Raw genomic sequence first — 22,882 nt, forward strand, 5'->3', positions numbered from 1 at the left:
TAACAAAATATTACTGTGGTTTTTTGGGGCTTGCAAGAATTAATCTCATTTCAATTAATTTCAATGGGGAAAATTGATTTGAGATACAAGCATTTTGACTTATGAGCTCGGTCACGGAACGAATTAAAGTCGTATCTCAAGGTACAGTGGAACCTCGGCCCACGAGTGTCTTGGTTCACGTACAAATCGGTTTACGACCAAAAAGTTCGCCAAACTTTTGCCTCTGTTCACGACCACACACTCGGTATACGAACAAGCCAGTTTTCCTTTCTGTTTGTAAGTGTTCAGTCTCTCCCTGTGCATTTCCTGTGCAGCGAGCGAGCGACACACACACACTCAGGTGTGCGAGAGAGAGAGACACACACACACAGGCATGTGACAGAGAGAGATACACACACACAGGCACGTGAGAGAGAGAGACACACACAGGCGCATGAGAGAGACACACACACAGGCACGCGAGAGAGACACACACACACAGGCACGCGAGAGAGAGAGAGACACACACAGGTACGCGAGAGAGACAGACACACACACAGGCGCGCGAGAGAGAGACACACGCACACACGAGAGAGAGAGCTGGACGCAAAAGGTAGAGAAGGCAGTTAAAGAATGCACTGGGCTTGTTTTTGTTTTCATTTCTGTTTACAGCGATCGGTTCATAGCGTGCATTGTTGCAATGTTACTTTTCTTGGTGGTTTATTAAATTACAGATTTTTCAAATGTTCATTTTTTTCCCTGTGCTTAAAACTCATTAAAAAAAATGTTTTTAGTGAGCGATTCTTAGCGCTATAGCGCAAACTATTGCAGTGTTAGTTTTCTCTGTTGTTCATGGTTTTCTCAGTGTTATTCAATGTTTTTACATTTAGTTTACTATTACCCTGTGCATTCTATGGTATAATTAACTATATTTGTGCTTAAAAACTAAAAAAATATATATATTTACATACAGTTTGTACAGTCTGGAATGGATTAATTGTATTTACATACAATCTTATGGGGGAAATTGCTTTGGGTCATGACCAATTCATTTTACTTTGGAACAAATAATGGTCGTGAACCGAGGTTCCACTATACCACTGTATTTGAAATTGGAAAAAATCTAATTCTCACTTAGAGGATCTGTGCAGAAATTTTTCAAAACCTGGCAGGATCTAATCAATAATATTCTAGAATAAGCTTTTAAAGCACTGAGGAAGCAGATTCTCCCCACATTTTCTTTTTCTTCTCCATTTATCTATATTCACTTATTAATTTATCTGTTTACTTATTTTTACTAGGTTTAAGTTTTATTCTGCTGGCCATGCTCTCTTTCTCAGGGGTGGGGGTTGATTTGTTTTCAATCCTATTCTTGTAAAATATATCTATTTGTTTGGAATGTTGTGGGATTTCAATAAAATCAGTAAAATTAATAAAAAAAAAAAAGATTTCTTCTTAGTTCACTTTTTCCTCTACAGTATATGGTGTCAGGGGACCTTCCAGGTTTGTGTGCAGGACATGATCCAAGTACAGATGACATGCCTGTTGTTCAAAGATTTGATAAAAAAAAAACAAACAAAAAAAAACAACTCATCAATCAGACAATTTCTCATGCACATCATAGTCAATCCTTCTGGAATTTGCCAACATGTACTTATAAACACTACACAACACATAAAGTGCATATTTCTATATTCCATTTAAATGACTGATAAAGTGATCATAGCCCTCTTACATCAGTTTTATAATGTGTACTCACAATCTTCTACTGAACCAAATACCATACATTTACATTTCTCATGGTGGATGGTAAAAAAGAATGAATTGCAGACAGGAAAAATGGAACCCTGCCTGTTCTTGGTACGGTTTATTTTAATTTTTTTCCAGGAACACTTGGATCTTTCATATTAAAGAGTAAGTGTGACAAACAGAACTGCATTAAAGAACATGAATATCAATCCAGCTTGGAGGTAAGTAACAGCTATTATGAGGATTAACTCCTCTTAGAGCCAACAAGTGCTGACAGAACATTATAAAAGAAATTAACTGATGATAGACATTTAATGGGTGATTGCCAAGAAAAAAACAATTTTGCAACTGTTGCTAAAGTAAAGCCAAGTCATTATGTCTTAAAAGCTTTGTAAACTGATTTTATGTCAAAATTAAAACTTCACTGACATAGTTATTCTTAGTATATGACTAAATGACATAAAAAATATTTTTTAATGTTGCACACTTAGTGCTATTGATGATTTTCTTTAAATGCACACCTTTAATTATTTGTACTTTGCCAAGTTTGATAAGCCTTGACATGTTAGGTGTCAACATGAATTTAATGTATTTGAGGAAATTTGTAATGACAGACTGCACTGTTCATTGGATTTAGAATGTTGCATTAGCTGCGGTGGGTTGGCACCCTGCCCAGGATTGGTTCCTGCCTTGTGCCCTGTGTTGGCTGGGATTGGCTACAGCAGACCCCCGTGACCCTGTATTCGGATTCGGCGGGTTAGAAAATGGATGGATGGATGTTGCATTAGGTAGGTTTTAATGCATTACATTTATTTTTTCTAAACCATATATAAAACTCATATTTGGCATAATAGTAAGCATTTTGATGCTATTTAACATGCATGACACAGCAGTTATATTGGCATTTTAGAGATGTGGAAATAAATTTTGTATGCTACCATCCTGAAAAAAAACAAATTCAGTTATTAAAAAAACTTTTCTAGAATTCAGCATATATTATATACTAGTCATAGGAAATGACATGGTCACAAAATATAGAATTGTAACAATTTACAGATCACAATAAGATATTTTATTTTACAGGTAAAATATGATTTCATTGTCATAGACTGAGATGGGATATATGAATTAAGAGTCTTTTGATTTAGTTATTTTAAACAATCCTTTCAACCTCTTTAGTTATAACCAGGCTGTTTATTCATGCATTGGAGATCAGAAATTTTCTGAACTTACTTTAAACCTTATGTATAAAAGATTGGTCAATAACAAGGTATACTTCACAGCATATTGTTTTATGCCTAAAAACAGTCATTGTTAGTCAGGCAGTAGTGAATCTTTGGAATTTATCTGGTCATCATCCAGAAGAGTGGTGTGTTTACTAGTTTAAGGTGATAAATGATGTATGAGGGTATTCCGAGAAAAAAAGATTTATTTTACATCAAATCTTAATACTGCAATAAAATTTAAACAGTAGTAGTATAAATTATTTCTTGTACAACTTTAAACACTTACCAGGAACTGCAATCTTTCCGGATGAGGGATGGTCCATTTCCATGACAAGTCTATTATGGATAACCTAAAGACAAGAAGTGTGCAAAAATGTCTAGTGAGAATTGGACAAACACTTAAAAAGAATAAAACATTGAGAAAAAAACCTGGAACATGATATATCTAAACCTATCTTTCATAACAGCTGTACAATATAAAATGCTCATGTAATCATTAACACTTGAAGGATTCGTAAAGGTATATAGACCCTTTAAAATTTTGTTCTCATTTATATTTTTACTGACACAATATATTTCCAAAAACATAACATAAAATTCTTGTCCCTACTTAATCCAAATCAGGGTCACAAAAGGATAAAGCCAATCCCAGTGACATCAGCTGCAAGGCATTAAATAGCGATGGGCAGGCCTGCCAGTCTGTTATAGGGTTCACTGTTGGACAGTGGATCAAATTTGCAATCTTTTATTAACCTAACCAGCAGGTATATGGGAGGAAAACCAAAGGAAACATCAGTACTCCTTCCAACTCCAAGTAAGGTGATCTTGTCTGAAACAGGAACATTCTAGATTGCTCCATAGACGTTGTCCTTTTCTTCCTCTGTTGAATGCAGTTTAGGGGCATATGAGCTGATAATTATCATATGGGAACCGTTCGCCAGTGGAACATGCACGGTCATTACGCATGGGATGATACCAACAGGGGACTCTGGGATGATTCTGTGGATCCGCATCTCTGACTTTGGTCAGCTTTTCCAGATGAGTGTGTATCCAGCTGTGGTTTCAGTGATGGATCCTTCATCAGCGAGATGAGTCTCACTGAGGGTAAATATGTCCACCTTGTAGCGTTGAAGGTCTGAACATACAGTATGACGGCTGCTCTCTGTCAGTGTGTAGTGGTTGAATCCGTGAGTGTGGGGACATTCCAAGAAGGGGATGAAAGATTCTGAACTTTTTTGACTGCATGTAGAGGGGTGACTCACCAAGTGTGGTTTCCTGGCTGTGTACAGATGGGACAAAGTTTGTTTAGGATGCCTTTAATTGTCCCCTCCCTGTTAGGGTTAGGCAGTGATATCCTTGAAAAAGGCTGCGTAGTCACACAAGACACGGACAAGGCACTTGTTCCGGGTGTGCCTCTAAATAGCCATCACACCAACGCCGCCATACATGCAGGTTCCATGCTAAGAAATGTAGTGAGGGTTGAGTCAGTTTTAGTCAGGACCTCACCTCTAAACATGCTGAGTACAAGGAGTACATGATTCCCAATGGCTTCACTCAGAGGACCATTGATCACTCAAACCACTCTAACACATTAAGGTGCTGATTCAATTTAGGAAGACACAGGGAGAAGGAGCACGCATGACTAGGTTTGTGATTTAAACCCAAAATGTTGGCTCTTTGATGCAGCACCATTAACTACACTACCATGCTGACATCCCACCCTGAAAAAAATTATTTGTTAGCAGATATCTTAAAGTACAAACATGAACAGAGCACTTTCATTAAACAACCAAAACCCACTCAGTAAGGACCAATTTAAAGTCTTCAATTCTGTAGTTTTTTAAGGATTTATAGGTAAACCAGAGTACTAAGTGAAAACCACATTAAGGAACGCAGAGACATTTGCACACCCAATCATCTTGAGTTGTGAGGTACAAAACTAACCACTGCATCACCACATCATTCACCCTGGAGTGAAAATGAAAATATTCTGAATGTGCAAGTATTCAGATCCTATACATTAAAATTTGGTTAAGCCACCTTATAATAAAAGCTTTACCTTTTTCTGGTAGATGTCTACCAGCTTTGCACATTGTGGTTTTTGCCAATTACTCTACATTTTCTCCAACTTACTCAGGCTTTTAGAATAGCTCTTGTGGACCACCATTCTTCAGTCATTAATAGATTCTATGTTTGGACTTTTGAATTGTGCCCTCATAAATATTCAAACTTTAATTCCCTAAGGCTCCTAAGCCATTTTAGTACTGGTTTTGGCTCTATGCTTGCAATTATTTTATTACTCAAAGGTAAATGTTTTCCCAGGCTTCACTTTTTAGCAGACTAAAACAAAGCTCCCCTTTTACAATATATTATGGTAGTCTGCTCCAATCATTTTTTCTTAAGTTCAAACAAGTTTCCAAGTTCCTATGCCAGAGAATCACTCCAATGCCATAAAACTTTTTCGCACCTTTCCTTTAGATTGTGATCAAAAATATAACAATGAATTCAAAAGTGCACAAGCTGTAATCAAATCTAAGGCAATTATGGAAACTTCATTCATCAGTTATTAGCTTAGAAGAGTCTAATACTTAAATAAACAGACATAATTAGGCAGTCAGCAAGGTTGTATATACAATTAGATTTGATAGTAAGTTGTGTATAAAGTTTAAAATAGCTTAGTTTAAATACTTGGTCTTGTAATTGTAATGTGTATTGATAACTATAGATTTCAACATGGAATAAAAGGTTAAACAGGCAATGCTGATGTTGAAATTGTGTTATAGCAAGTTCAGGTTCATTTCAGCATGTTGACCAAAGATCACACATAGGGCCAGGCATAAAAAGCAAAGAAAAGATTCTGAAGATTCTGTCCTAGATGCTCAATATTTAATCCCTCCTTTTCAGCACAGGACATCAGACATACTTCTCCAATGTACCCAATTAGCTTCTTCTATTAAACCTAATAAAAAAAATCATAATTACCAAGGAAAATTCAGATGTACATGAGAGGATATGTAAAAATCAACAAAAACAGTTGCAAGTAAGTGTGGATGAGTGCACGAGTATGCTCTCCAGGTTTATACCCTGACTTACACCTGGTGCTGCCAAGATAGGCTCTGACTTTGGGGAAATTCACATTTACAAAATTAATAAGAATTGCAGTTTATAAAGCTTATAAACTACATGCTCACCTTGACTTTGCAATCTCTTCATTCACTCCTGAACATACTATTCAATAAAGACCTTAAGACCAAAGGAAAAGCAGACAGACCAAGAAACAAACTCCTGCACTTTTTTAATAAGTGACTTAATTCCTTCTAAATCTATTTAAAATAGAAATAAAAACCATATAAAGACAAAAACACTTCCAAAAATAACTACTACTATTTCTAAAATCTGATTACACTTCTTAAATACACTTGTTACTTACAAAAGTACATTATTAGATTAATTTCTTATGTCCTTGCAAGTTACTGATAAACAGACTCTTGGAGTCAAGATTCTGTTACAATAGATTGTACAAGTTCTCTTACCAATACCTAACCTTGTAGAGGAGTAGCAGTGGAACTGGGCTACAGATCAAGTGGCTTTAATTAAAATGCCTTCTATGATTTCTAAAGGCAAAGGCTTATAGTTAACATCTAAAGTTAACAAAGATTAAAGTCATTCAATATAATCAATATATATAACTAATTATAAAGTTGTTTTTTTTTCCCCTCATGTCAAAGAACTCCAGTTTATTCAGCATATGTCTAAGTTATATTTTATGTGGAGTTACTTTCACAGCCATATATTCCTTCCTTGCACCTGCAACTGTTAGGAATACATCTGGTATTGTGGCCAAGGTGGATAGTTGCTATGTTGTAAGACAAAAGAATTGAATTAACTAGGTGATGATAATTTCTTTTATGGGGAAAATTAAAAGAAGAGTCAAAAATCAGTGCTAAGGACAAAACCAGAAAGACATGACATAACAGTGAAAAGTCAAAAACAAAATCTGTAAGTCATAGTCAGAAAATAATAAGAACACAGGTCTTAACATAACTAGAAACCCTTTCCCTAACTAAAATAATACAAAGCAAATATTTCATTGATTCAATCTTTTATAGGCTAGATCTGACGATAAACACATTACATGACCACTGGTTACATGGCAGACAACTGCCTTGACAACCTTAAACAACATCACTGCACCCATGAAAATTTCAAAATAGTGTTAATGTAAGATCAAAATAAAGACCAAATAACAAGTGGGAAATGTGTAACAACAGGGCTACAGCAAATCTCAAAAAATCACGACACTTGGGTTCCTCTGCAATTCAAAAGGAGGCAAACAATCTGGAAAATAAATTAACCAATGATTAGAATTTTCTTCATATTTAGGCTTTACAGCCACACCTTTTAACAATATGAGAATATAAAATATTGTTATCATTATTTTTTTTTCAGTGAGAACAGGATATTCATCCCGACACGCTCATCAATCCTTATTCACCTAACTTCTGCAAAATATGTTAAAGACTGGAAGATTCCCAAAGTGCTATCTACCATAATACCTGCTAACAAATTTCAACCATCTGTGGTTCTCTGCATGAAGAAATACATTTTCTAACCATCCTACTTGGAAACTTATTTCTTTCAATATTTCACTAAAAATTATTCAATCTGTTTATGTTGCTGTCCATGTTTTTGTTGGGGCACTGATTTTAAAATAACAGCTGCCATTCATTGCATCTGTTAACAGATATCATAATTATTATTAACGGTGCTGAGCGAGGGAAAGTTAATACAGCATTTTTTTTTAATTAAATTGTTGCCGATCACAGTTTCTGATGTATGTACATTGTGGTGTACATTAACAGGTGGACATCCAATTTCTTTTTTTCCATGCAAGAGTTACAAGAAAAAAAAAAAACCTGACCCCAAAGTAAACTGGGGGTGCTCCACATTCTTTGTTTTGGCTGCAGTGCAGTGCTTCATAGTTTGTTCCAGTTTGTTAAGATTCTACATACCATTTAATTGTAATAGCAATAACTAAAGGAATTATTTGTAATCTAATCTAATCACTTTATGTTCAATCAGGTGCTGTATCATTGGAGAGGTACAGCAGCAAAAGAGACAAAAAAAATCCACCCTCACTTTCATGATTCATATGTGGTCTGAATGTCCATATGTTTGACAGTTCTGGATATTGCACAGTATTACTTGTTCGAGAGAACAAGGCATTCTTTTAAGTAAGCCCTAATTAGTAAAAAAAAAAAAAATCTAATGATCTAATGTTTATGAGGCACTCAGATGGCAGAAAAATACACTCTGAATGAAAAGTCATCAGTAATGTAGCTGCAAAGAGTTGTCAGCAGAAAATTGTTGGTACCTTGTCATGATGACAATCTTACAATCTGTTGGTGGTTGTCCTTACTTTTAAAAAGGAATAAGAAGTGCACTTTACTTATCAAAGTGATCAGAATCACTTAATTTTTTGGAAAGAACAAATAAAGCCAGGGAAGGATGGATTTTTTATTTTTTTTTTTTTGCTTGAGTGGAAAAGATTGGTTTGATCTTTTTGATTAGTAAGAGATTTGCAACTTTTGTCGTCTGAGCTGCCTGACAATCAACACTTAAGTGCTGCCAAAAGAGCTGATATGTTTATCAATCTATACTAATAAAAGACAAAGCCCTCACTGACTGATTGACTCACTCACTGACTCATCACTAATTCTCCAACTTCCCGTGTAGGTAGAAGGCTGAAATTTGGCAGTCTCATTCCTTACAGCTTACTTACAAAGGTTAAGCAGGTTTCATTTCGAGATTCTACACGTAACAGTCATTAACGGTCGATAACAGTCGACAATGTCCGCCATGTTGAACTTTCTTATTTATGGCCCCATTTTCACAAAATTTGGTAGGCGGCTTCCCTGCGCTAACTGAAACCAATGTACATACTTATTTCAGTGGTATGACACCACTGTCAGCTGCCACATTGAACTTTCCAACGTCATTAATTCTCCAACTTCCTGTGTAGGTAGAAGGCTGAAATTTGGTACTTATTTCGGTGGAATGATGCAACTGTCGGCTGCCATATTAAACTTTTAAAGGAAACCGATGTACGTACTTATTTCGTTGGTATGACACCACTGTCGGCCGCCATATTGAACTTTCCAACGTCACTAATTCTCCAACTTCCCGTGTAGGTAGAAGGCTGAAATTTGGCAGGCTCATTCCTTACTGCTTACTTACAAAAGTTAAGCAGGTTTCATTTCGAAATTCTACGCATAATGGTCAACAACGTCCGCCATGTTGAACTTTCTTATTTATGGCCCGATCTTCTCGAAATTTGGTAGGCGGCTTCCCTGCACTAACCAAAACCAATGTTCGTACTTATTTCGGTGGTATGATGCCACTGTCGGCCGCCATATCGAACTTTTCAACAGTCTTTGTTACTTAGGGCCCATCTTCAAGAAATTTGGTACACAGGTTCCCAACGCTAACTGAATCCTCCTTACGTACATATATATGTCCATAGCCTGCAGCTCGGTCACTGTGTGAGGTGGCGTTGGGTCCCCCATCCCAACGCCTCCCATGTTGTTGGCTGCCTGCCTATATAAGACCGTCCGTCGCTCCGGTCTCTACATTCCCTTCCTTGCTTCGCCACGGGATTCACGTCTCCCTACTGATAACTACAGCCTTTTTGTTTAATCCACGGCTTCTCCACTGTTTTATTGTTTGTTTATTATAATTATAGTTATTATATAGGTATTTTAGACTTACTTTACATTGCTCAGGTACCCATTTCCTTTATCATTCCAACCCCCATTACCATGTCTATCAAGGTGATCACTATCGATGAAAGAACTGTCACTTACCAAGTGGTTTCCATGCCCAGAGATACCACCTACCTTTTCCATTCTCTTTGTTACATATTGCACGGCCATATCAGGCTCACTCTTGATATCCGGAGGAACATTGTGTCTTATGTATTGAATGACTGGGACAGGTTCAAGGTGTGGCCTGATGACGGTACAGGAGATAATTATACTACACAGGAACACTATAAGTGTGAAATGCTTAAGCCCGTCACCTATGGTTCTGCATGTGAGTTGATGGTTGCCGCTGAATTGTTCGGTTGTCGCTTTCAAGTGTACTGAAATGGCCAAATATTTTACACCTTTCGACAACCGCCAATGCCTCTTAAACATCTTAGATTCACAGGTGACGATTTCAGTAGTGGACACTTTGATGTTTATGAATGTTTAAACTCTCAAAAGCTGGATGTGATTTTATCAATTAAACCAGTTGTGTGCTTACAACGCTTGACAGATGCCGAATGTCACTTCAACACAACAAATCCTGCAAATACTGTCGTAATTGAAACAAACCGTGAATCTCAAACCGATTATGACAGTAGCAATCCAAGCTGTGAGATTTGAGACAAGATTACTGTTCACATGGCCAACTGTAAGTTGCATGCTCAAAAGTAAGCTCGGCGCACAGCTTGGTCATGTTACAACCGGAAGGCCGAACTGACAACATGGTATACAAAGACATCCTTAACAAATAATTATTGGCATATTTTCCCTCAGTTTAAAAAGGTTTAATTTTGTTCTTAATAAAAATTTTAATGCTTTACTTCGCCGCTGCGAAGCACGGGTATTTTGCTAGTTGAACAATAAAGAACAAAATGTGAAAAAATAAAATCCTGAAATTGTGTATGGTAAGATGTGTTTGACATATATACAGGTGCTGGTCATAAAATTAGAATATCATGACAAAGCTGATTTATTTCAGTAATTCCATTCAAAAAGTGAAACTTGTATATTAGATTCATTCATTACACACAGACTGATGTATTTCAAATGTGTATTTCTTTTAATGTTGATGATTATAACTGACAACTAATAAAAGACCCAAAGTCAGTATCTCGGAAAATTAGAATATTGTGAAAAGGTTCAATATTGAAGACACCTGGTGCCGCACTCTAATCGGCTAATCAACTCAAAACACCTGTAAAAGCCTTTAAATGGTCTCTCAGTCTAGTTCTGTAGGCTACACAATCATGGGGAAGACTGCTGACTTGACAGTTGTCCAAAAGACGTCCATTGACACCTTGCACAAGGAGGGCAAGACACAAAAGGTCATTGCTAAAGAGGCTGGCTGTTCACAGAGCTTTGTGTCCAAGCACATTAATAGAGAGGCGAAGGGAAGGACAAGCTTGTACAAAAGTGTACAAGCAATAGGGATAACCACACCCTGGAGAGGATTATGAAACAAAACACATTCAAAACTGTGGGGGAGATTCACAAAGAGTGGACTGCAGCTGGAGTCAGTGCTTCAAGAACCACCATGCACAGACGTATGCAAGACATGGGCTTCAGCTGTCGCATTCCTTGTGTCAAGCCACTCTTCAACAAAAGACAGCGTCAGAAGCGTCTCGCCTGGGCCAAAGACAAAAAGGACTGGACTGCTGCTGAGTGGTCCAAAGTTATGTTCTGTGATGAAAGTAAATTTTGCATTTCTTTTGGAAATCAAGGTCCCAGAGTCTGGCGGAAGAGAGAAGAGGCACAGAATCCACGTTGCTTGAGGTCCAGTGTAAAGTTTCCACAGTCAGTGATGATTTGGGGTGCCATGTCATCTGCTGGTGTTGGTCCATTGTGTTTTCTGAGGTCCAAGGTCAACGCAGCAGTCTACCAGGAAGTTTTAGAGCACTTCATGCTTCCTGTTGCTGACGAACATTATGGAGATGCAGATTTCATTTTCCAACAGGACCTGGCAACTGCACAAAATGTCAAAACTACTAGTAACTGGTTTAAGGACCATGGTATCCCTGTTCTTGATGGGCCAGCAAACTCGTCTGACCTTTTCTATGGGGTATTGTGAAGAGGAAGATGCAATACGCCAGACCGAACAATTCAGAAGAGCTGAAGGCCACTATCAGAACAACATGGGCTCTCATAACACCTGAGCAGTGAAACAGACTGATCCGACTCCATGCCATGCCGCATTGATGTAGTAATTCAGGCCAAAGGAGCCCCAACTAAATATTGAGTGTTGTACATGCTCATACTTTTCATGTTCATACCTTTCAGTTGACCAACATTTCTAAAAAATCCTTTTTTTGCATTGGTGTTAATTGATATTCTAATTTTCCAAGATACTGAATTTGGGACTTTCATTAGTTGTCGGTTATAATCATCAAAATTAAAAGAAATAAACATTTGAAATACATCAGTCTGTGTGTAATGAATAAATCTAATATACAAGTTTCACTTTTTGAATGGAATTGCTGAAATAAATCAACTTTGTCATGATATTCTAATTTTATTCTGTTATTTTTTCTTAATCACTTAACACACAGTTTTAACACTAGAATTACCAGAGCCTACGAAAAAACTCGTAAATCCATCCCACCTTAAATCGCTTCTTAAAATCGTTCACAACTCTCCATTAGTGTCTTTTGTCATCTAAATGCGCTGATAAAAATCAGGCTGCAAGTAGCCGGCTATTCCATCCCCCCACTGACTTAGAACGTGCACAAACTTCTCCCAGCTCATGCCTTGATTGATTTTCTGGGAGTAAAGTGGAGTTTTAGAGTGGAAATAATAGATCGTTGTTTGGAACACACGCATTTCATGTCTGTACCGTTTCTACAGTAATCTGTGTAAACACATTGAAACGTTTTTTATATTCTACTAGTAGATGACAAAATGTAGGCATAAACTACACTCACCTAAAGGAATATTAGGAACACCTGTTCAATTTCTCATTAATGCAATTATCTAATCAACCAATCACATGGCAGTTGCTTCAATGCATTTAGGGGTGTGGTCCTGGTCAAGACAATCTCCTGAACTCCAAACTGAATGTCAGAATGGGAAAGAAAGGTGATTTAAGCAATTTTGAGCGTGGCATGGTTGTTGGTGCCAGACGGGCCAGTCTGAGTATTTCACAATCTGCTCAGTCACTGGGATTTTCACGCACAACCATTTCTGGGGTTTACAAAGAATGGTGTGAAAAGGGAAAAACATACAGTATGCGGCAGTCCAGTAAGCAAAAATGCCTTGTTGATGCTAGAGGTCAGAGGAGAATGGGCCGACTGATTCAAGCTGATAGAAGAGCAACTTTGACTGAAATAACCACTCGTTACAATCGAGGTATGCAGCAAAGCATTTGTGAAGCCACAACATGCACAACCTTGAGGCGGATGGGCTACAACAGCAGAAGACCCCACTGGGTACCACTCATCTCCACTACAAATAGGAAAAAGAGGCTACAATTTGCACAAGCTCACCAAAATTGGACAGTTGAAGACTGGAAAAATGTTGCCTGGTCTGATGAGTCTCGATTTCTGTTGAGACATTCAAATGGTAGAGTCAGAATTTGGCGTAAACAGAATGAGAACATGGATCCATCATGCCTTGTTACCACTGTGCAGGCTGGTGGTGGTGGTGTAATGGTGTGGGGGATGTTTTCTTGGCACACTTTAGGCCCCTTAGTGCCAATTGGGCATCGTTTAAATGCCACGGGCTACCTAAGCATTGTTTCTGACCATGTCCATCCCTTCATGACCATCATGTACCCACCCTCTGATGGCTACTTCCAGCAGGATAATGCACCATGTCACAAAGCTCGAATCATTTCAAATTGGTTTCTTGACCATGACAATGATTTCACTGTACTAAAATGGCCCCCACAGTCACCAGATCTCAACACAATACAGCATCTTTGGGATGTGGTGGAACAGGAGCTTCGTGCCCTGGATGTGCATCGCATAAATCTCCATCAACTGCAAGATGCTATCCTATCAATATGGGCCAACATTTCTAAAGAATGCTTTCAGCACCTTGTTGAATCAATGCCACGTAGAATTAAGGCAGTTCTGAAGGCGAAAGGGGGTCAAACACCGTATTAGTATGGTGTTCCTAATAATCCTTTAGGTGAGTGTATATAATGTATGAAGCCTGAAGTATCCAAGAAATACTTTTACAAAAGGTACAAATCTAACACAACAGTTGCGCTTTTATTCAAAAATATAACTGCAGAAACAAAAAGCCGCCCTAACATGCGACATTGACAGCCGTTTATTATTACTGCCTCCGTGGCATGTCTGCATGGACTTTTTGTGGCATTACACATGTATTTTTTGAGCATGTCCGTGCCAAATCGACGTTTTGAAGAAATCATTTTATGACACGATTTACCTTTATTTATTTACTTACTTCCTAAAGCCTAAAGTCACAAGTAGTGTGCAGAGGGCATGCTCAAAACTGTGTGTAATGCCACGAAAAGTGCCTGCTGACACTTTAGTATGCAAGCAATGGTATGTGCATTCTTGCTCCGATGTAGAAGGGAGTTGAGTTTACCTCTGTTACAGCGTGTCTATGTGAAAACAGCAGTATCAGATGCGGGGGTGGGGTGTGTTTGGGCTCGTGAACGCGGCTAAGATAATAAAACTGACTGAAAGAAAAAAAAAAAAACCAAAGCTAACCTTTACAAGTATCATAAATTACACCGGCTGTTACAGACTGAAATCAAATGTATGTTTTTATTCTAAAATAGTAAGACTAAGAGCAGTTTACTTCTCAAAACAGAGTGGTGCAGGATCGAACTCGCGATCTTTTGATTCCCAGACGGCAGCTGATTCTATTGTGTCACGGAGGCAGTCATAATAAGAGGGTGTCAATGTCGCATGTTAAGGCGACTTTTTGTTTCTGCAGTTATATTTTTGAATAAAAGTGCAACTGTTGTGTTAGATTTGTACCTTTTGTGAAAGTATTTCTTGGATACTTCAGGCTTCATACATTATATAGTTTATGCCTACATTTTGTCATCTACTAGTAGAATATAAAAAACGTTTCTGTTTTAACAATGTGTTTACACAGATTACTGTAGAAACGGAACAGACATGAAATGCGTGTGTTCCAAACAACAATCTATTATTTCCACTTTAAAACTCCACTTCACTCCCAGAAAATCAATCAAGGAATGAGCTGGGAGAAGTTTGTGCATGTTCTAAGTCGGTGGGGGGATGGAATAGCTGGCTGCTTGCAGCCTGATTTTTATCAGCACATTTAGATGACAAAAGACGCTGGTGGAGAGGTGAGAACGATTTTAAGAAGCGATTTAAGGTGGGATGGATTTACGAGTTTTTTCGTAGGCTCTGGTATTTCTAGTGTTAAAGAATCTGTATTAACAATATACAAATAAATATGTTTTTACATATTTTTCTTTGCTGTGTTTTTTAAAATGAACCAGATTAATTAAAATACATGGTATGTGTGTATTTCACAATATAGTTATCAAAAGGCAAACAAAAGGCTTTTGATATTCCAGTAATCAATTAGTGCAGCAGATGTTGTTTACTGTACATCATCCATCCATTATCCAACCCGCTATATCCTAACTGCAGGATCACAGGGGTCTACTGGCTCCAGCCCACCGCAGTATTATACATCAATTAATCAATTTTAATCTTATATAGGGATTCTGATTAAAATCACTATATAATAGCTGATTAAAGACATCATGATGTATTAAATACAGACAAATAAAACAAACTTAAAGGCAACATCTTTCTTTTGGAATATTATTTAATTTGTAATGAAGTGAAATTAAATAATTTTCACCTGGTTGGTGCAATGTCAGTCAGTTTGTGACAGTATCCTAATAAATGCTAGATGGTGAAGAGGTAAGAATTGAGATGGTTAGCCAATAAGTCCTGTCCACAATGGCAAGGCTGTGGTAGGCAGTTTAGATAGGACATTTAGCCTACTCTTTTTCAAAAGATGCCTAGGGATCTTCTGTTCTGTGACCACAGAGCATCAGGATATCTAATCAAGCTTTCTTCTTTCGCTCTCTGCCACTGCTTCATTTTAAACTATAAACTTCATTTTTATCTGTATGTTCAGAAACTGCCTGATATATTTTTTTTGTCTCTTAAGCCTTTATTTAATTTACTTTACCTTTAACAGCAGGGGGTAATGCATTTATAAAATGACAGATTTATAGGCAGTTGATAAAGACGTGGATAATCAATAGTGCAAAAAGTGCTTCCTGGAGGACACTGTGACCTAGAATCATGTGGTTAACAAAATCTCAAAAGGTTAATTAAATTAAATTATTTTATAGAAAAGAAGAGAGTAACCACGAGATGGTAATTGTTACAATTGCTATCAAACCATACAAATACAGAAACCAGAAATGTAAAATGTCAGCTGAGCACACCTTTGCAAGTCTAAAAGGTTTAGTGGACTGCCCACTTTCCTACCAGAAAGCACTGACCAAGCACTTCCTATCCATCTCACATTGTAACACTCCTAGTAGCTTGTCAAAGAACCTTTGCCTTTTCTAACATATACTTGCAATCAGTATTACTTATATTCATACTTAATAATTTAAAGCTGTGTGGCAACTTTTGAAACTTGATGCTGTCTGACTAAGTCCTGGTTCCCTCTCAGCAAAGTCTTCTATGTACCCATAAGCCCTGGCAAATATATAAAGGGCTAGACACCTAGAAATGTACCCAGGATGCCTGCTCTCTACTCTAAAGAATGCAGTACACATTGTTTTTCGTACTGATGTTTCTAATATATTTATTCCAGACATTTGCATATGTTCTTGTAGTCATTTTTCTATTACATGCATTTCTTGTGGTTTCCAGGCCAAACCTCATTGCCGTGTGTGTTATTTTTTTAGGGCGTCTACTTTTAGGAAGTGTCACATCTGCACTTAATGTTTCTTAGCAATTGTGTTGCTTGTTGACTTTGGATCACTGAATTCCTCTGAAAGTGTACCACATCCATTTTTTTCTTTCCATCACATACTGTATGTTTAACATTTCTCATGAATACACTTTCTTTCTTTTGCTTTTGATAATTTCAGAAAGTTGTTTGAAAACTTCTAACCTAACACCACATAATATGTGCTATCCAATTATTTTCAAATGTAAGTGAATTATAGTTTTATATTAAAGTTTATTTAGCTTTTCAGTATTCAAATTTCTCTTAAAACATGCATTGATTCTGAAAACAGTTCTTGGCAAGTATCACTGCACTGTTAATTCTAAGTACTTAATATTTCAAAACAAATAAAAAGAGAAAGCTTTTATTGCTAATGTTCATTATTGGTGTAAAGGTGTTTTATTCTCTGTCGCTGAAGCGATTGCATCCTGATTTTATTTAAAATTTGTGTTATGCAATATTTACAGTTAAAAGGTGGAAATAACTTTTTAAATGGTAAAATTGCTGTAATAAATTCAAAATAATTAACATTTAAAAAATAAATACATTAAAATAAATTAATTATGGGCTATTGTTTACTGGGGCTAATAACAATGTAGATTGATTGAACAAAAGTAAAATGAATTGCTTTATTTGTCATAGCTGACTAAATTCCATACATTTTAGTAAGCCACCAAGAAACTATTTGCAAACTTCCAGAAACCACACTCCCATGCCAAAGCAGTGTTAGGTGATGACATATTGATGTCTGATATTCATAAGGAGTTATTCTCTATGATATTTAGCAAAGACCTTGGAAAGACAAACAGCACGGAAACACACATCACATGATTTTAATTAAATTAAAGGATAGATACATGTTTTTTAATATTTCTAAGAAAAAGTTTTTTTACTGTCTCAGAAATGTATGGAATAAATCATAAGATATTCACTTTCTATAACAGGGGATGTGCTGTATAATATAGTTATTATTCTGACATTAGCGTCAGAGTTTTTTTAAAATTTTTTTCTAAATAGATTGCTGGCTTTGAATCTCCGTTTCAGTGACCACTGCTATAATGTACTATCAATGATTTGTGTTTCTTATATCCTTCATCTGTATCTTTTGATAAACCATGCATACATTATTTAGGCAACATAGAAATTCAATCAATATTTAACACATCACTGTGGAACATACATCCAATACTTTTTGTACTCATAAACATAACTGTTTATGAAATATTATTTCTTATATTAGTGCATGTTTTTTTTTTTTTGCTTTCATTATTATGTTAGTGAGAAAATTCTTTGTTTTCAAAGATTTCTAATAAAAGGGAGTGATGCTCCTAATAAAATAATGATTGGCTTACTGTCCCAAAAAAATTTTATGGTAAAGTTATCACAATTGAGAACCCACCATCCACATAACCTATGACCCACAGGAGCAACACATCACAAATCATGAGTATAAAGGATCTAAATACACAGAGCTAAGTGCAGTTGCAGTTCATATAGCTTTACTGGCATTAGGTCACATTAAGAACCAAAACAAATTTTCAAAATATTTTTTTTTTGATTATAGGAGCTTTTGGAATATTGTAGTTTTCAATAGATAACTGTAGATATTTACAAAAAGCACCAGAAGCATATGCTATTCATAGCTGTGAATAGGAGTTTTAAGAATTTAAAACATATGCAATAATGCCTTGTGTGGAGTTTGCACATTCTCCTTGAGTTGGAATGGGGTTTTCTCTTTGTACTCCAGTTTGTTTATAGATCCCAAAGAGGCGTGCTTTAAGTTGATTGCCAATTGTAAACTGGTCCCTCATGATTGCTGACAGTAGAATAGTTGACCTTAAGATGTTTTGGTTAATTTTTGCCTTTTTCCCCAATGTTGACTGGATGAATTGCTTTTTCCGAAAATCCTCATTTGGATTAAGCAGGTTTCAGAAAGTTCTATAGATATAGATATACAGTAGATAAATGAGGGTCACAGACTTGCACAAGAGAGAAGGAAGTGAGTCCAGGTTTCTGAAAAGATCAGCTTTATTGTTGTGAAGATAGGAACAATTGTATTTTCCAAGTGGACCTGACAGTTCAGTACTCAAAACACACAGCACGCAAGCGGTGACACTGATATCATCTAGCATTAGCTCCCTTTTTCAGATTAAAGAACAGTGGCGCAGTGGTAGCACTGCTGCCTCACAGTAAGGAGACCTGGGTGTGCTTCTCGGGTCCATCCTGAGTGAAGTTTGCATGTTCTCCCTGTCTCTGCATGGGTTTCCACCAGGTACTACGGTTTCCTCCCACAGTCCAAAGACAAGTTAGGTGCATTGGCGGTCCTAAATTGTCCCTAGTGTGTGCTTGGTGTGTTTATGTGTGTGTGTGCCCTGCAGTGGGCTGGGATTGGCTCCAGCAGACCCCCGTGACCCTGTGTTAGGATATAGCGGGTCGGACAATGATTGACTGAGAACAGATAGTCTGCCTCGGAGAAAAGACAGAAAGTGAGTGCAAGGCTAGGTCAGCGGCCTGTTTTAAAATCATCCCTGCATCAACGATCCTGTTTTAACAGAGATTTTAGCACTCTCTCTACCTCTCTCTAAATGTGTATATATATATATATATATATATATATATATATATATATATATATTACAGTAAATATATTGTGAAGTAGGACACTTTATAGCACCCAACCCAACACAAAGACTTCATTTTTTTTCAGCTGGATGGCACATCTTTCCCGTTAACCCCCCAGCCACAACACAGTCCCAGAACAACTTCAATAAATCACAAACACTCCCTTCTCGAACCACCACTACTCCCTGGCAACCTAGTCCTCTTCCTCCCAATTCTGGCTGCTGAGTGGTGGTTGCTGGCCCATTTTATAGCCCACCCAGAAGTGCTCCAGCTGCTTGATCATCTGTTTCTGATTGCACTTCCGGGTGGGGCTGTAGAGTTCTCCAGGCCAGCTCAGGGACCCATACTGCACCCTCTGGTGGCCACCCCAGATCCCAATAGGGCTGTGGAGAACATCATCAGCCAGGGAGGCTGCCACCAAGCGTCCTGGGGTAGGTACTGAGGAGTCCATGGTTGCTCCGCTGGAACATATGTATGGGGAGTGTATGTATATGTGGCGTCCCAGCCACCCGCCACAATATATATACATATACATACACACACACACACACACATGCGGTGGGCTGGTGCTGGTGCTTTGTGCCTTGCACCCTGTGTTGGCTGGGATTGGCTCCAGCAGACCCCCATGACCCTGTAGTTAGGATATAGCGGGTTGGATAATGGATAGATGGATGGATGTACTTTGTACTATATATATATATAAATATATCTATATATACAGTATATATATATATATATATATATATCTATATATATATATATACACACAGTGGAACCTCGGTTCATGACCATAATTCGTTCCAAAACTCTGGTCGTAAACTGATTAGGTCGTGAACCGAAGTAATTTCCCCGATAGGATTGTATGTAAATACAATTAATCCGTTCCAGACTGTATGAACTGTATGTAAATATATATTTTTTAAAGATTTTTAAGCACACATATAGTTAATTATACCATAGAATGCACAGTGTAATAGTAAACTAAATGTAAAAACACTGAATAACACTGAGAAAACCTTGACCAACAGAGAAAACTAACACTGCAAGAGTTTGAGCTATAGCGCTACAAACCGCTTGCTAAAAACACTTTTTTTAATAAGTTTTAAGCACAGGAAAAAAATGAAAATTTTAAAAATCCGTAATTTAATAAACCACCAAGAAAAGTAACATTGCAACAATGCATGCTACGAACTGATTGTTGTAAACAGAAGTGAAGTGGAGGTTAAAATCCAATAGAAAAAAGTCTTCTTTAAATACAGGTTAACAATGCTCGGATCTGTCTCTTTAAAAGCAAGCCTTATGCGTCCAGCCGTCTCTCTGTCTCTCTCTCTAAAGCACGCATGTGTGTGTGTCTCTCTCATGCACGCGCATCTGCCCGGGGTTTATTTCCTGCCTTGCGCCCTGTGTTGGCTGGGATTGGTTCCAGCAGATCCCGTGACCCTGTAGTTAGGATATAGCGGGTTGGATAATAGATGGATGGATATACACACACATAATATAAATGAGTTCCCCTTTGCCCTGACTGGCTAAGTGGGTTGTGCTTAGGTGCAACATTTAGAATGGAGGTGAAGAGAGTGTATATCATTAATATCTCTTGTTACACAAGCAAATTAAAATAATTTATTCAGAACTAGAAGTAGGACAAAGGCTCTATGAAGCATGTGTATACACTAAATACCTTCCCTATAAATTATTATTGTGAGAAAAATCAGTGTGTTTCTTCTGTTCTGGAAGAGTGTGATAAAGCAAAGAGCATGATTGATTTAAAAATCTTAGTTATTTTTTCTTTAGCTTCATGTGAGGCTAAAGTACATCTCAGAGCAAAAAATCAACTTTTTTTGTCAAACCAGTCCATCCCAAGAATCATTTACTTAACTAAAGAGGGGGCAACCAGTGAAAATACAGTGAGAACTGAGAAATCAAAACCTTCAAGGAGGGATTTGATCCAAGAACTTCAGAACTTTGAGGTAGCAGCACTAATTTCTGCTCCACCACATCACCTTTGAAAGGTTCAGTGCCCACAAGTTTTCACTGTAATGCTCTTTATTACAGAATGCACAGCTTTGGCTCAATTTGGAAGAAAGACAGGGTAATGACTAACTCAGGTCAGTAAACTAGGCACAGACTTTACAACCAGAATCTATCAGTTCATTTTCAACACTATAATCACATATGTACATTATAAGTTACGATTTTATGGTGATTCATTTTTATAGGTGATGATTTAAGAAATGCTTAAAAATGCTGGCTTACTAGTGCATAATAGTTGAAATGAACAATTTGCAAAAATGATGCACCTTGTGCAAGACATTTGAACAGATCTAAATCAATATTGGCTGCCTACTTTGTGGACTGAAATCTTTGCAAAGTCACTGTTTGCGGAGGCACTGCCCCGAGAATCTCCATTCTTAGATACTTGAATAAAGTCTGTTTCACTACAGCTGAAAAGAAAACAAGTCTTTTGTATTTTTCCACATCATGGACCAAAGCACTTCCCCCATTCTCATATGGGCCAAGATTCCTAATTCAAAAACCAAATGTCAGAACAACTCTCGTAACGTGTTATGACTGTAAACCTTAAGAATGCAAATGCAAAGTAACCTAAAAAATAAACTTTAACAATTGAAACAGGTCTTTAATGTGAAGTTTATTGATTATTTTAATCTTTATTTTAAGTTAAATAAATATAATCCAGCAGCTTTATGCACAATACAATATATTTATCAAGTAAAGCAGAAGGTCTTCAATTTTTAAATTAAATTAAATTCCTATGAAGTGAAGACTGTCAGTTTAGAAAACTGTAAGATTGAGCTAGCCATCATTAGTTACTTGCAGCCGTATTGTGAATGTTTCAGGTAAAATATTTATTAGCTTTTTGCAAACTAAAAATGTGAAGCTGTACATTATTGTGAAATTTACATGATGCAAAATAACTGCTATTTGTTAATACAAGCATTACAAAGTGCACCACTTTTAAAAATAATGATCCAACTACATCTCCGGTGCAATAATTAGACTTGTAGAATAACTGAAAAGCAGGATCCTTTTCCTAAGGAAGTAACAGATTTAGCAGCTGAGCTCATACCCTTTTGCAAGAGATGGTTTCAGTGCTCTGATCTTTGCCCTTTTCATGGAAGCTTAGTTGCCTTTTGTTGGGCTTTGGCATTTGTATTGCTCCTGTTAATAGCCATGTATTATTTACTGCCTATGTTTAATTCAGAATTAGCCATCTTACTGACTTGCTACCTTTGCCTTTTAGGAAATGTTACATGAGAGTGGACAACATGAAAAAGACAGTGCTAGGCCCCCCAGAAAGCTAAGTCAACTTAAAGGAACCAACAACCCCTTAACTCTTATTGGTTAGTTACTGGAAAAAGATGGGTGAATTCAGAGGTTGCCTAGCAGTTAGCTTCCTATGCTGCTGAACTTTAAAACTTAAAGGGCAGATCTGTTTCCTTTATAGAATGGTACATCAGTGTGAGTGTCAAGATACCCTCATTTACTGGTTAATACACTTTGAAAACAGTGAGTATTAATTTAAAAAATCATTAAACATCATTAAAGGTCCATTGT

The 22,882-nt window shown here is 37.1% G+C and overlaps 1 protein-coding gene across 3 annotated transcripts in view; it reads right to left on the minus strand.

Annotated features, from left to right (window-relative positions):
- The window catches only part of sugct (succinyl-CoA:glutarate-CoA transferase), a 762,796-nt gene that overhangs the window by 107,061 nt on the left and 632,853 nt on the right, over positions 1–22,882 (minus strand). For all 3 annotated transcript variants that reach the window (XM_039753396.1, XM_039753395.1, XM_039753397.1), the window contains one exon: positions 3,241–3,304. In XM_039753396.1, coding sequence (XP_039609330.1) covers positions 3,241–3,304 — 64 coding nt within the window. The remainder of the gene's footprint in view (positions 1–3,240; positions 3,305–22,882) is intronic.

The sequence above is a fragment of the Polypterus senegalus genome, chromosome 5 (assembly GCF_016835505.1).
Source record: "Polypterus senegalus isolate Bchr_013 chromosome 5, ASM1683550v1, whole genome shotgun sequence".
Classification (NCBI taxonomy): domain Eukaryota; kingdom Metazoa; phylum Chordata; class Cladistia; order Polypteriformes; family Polypteridae; genus Polypterus; species Polypterus senegalus.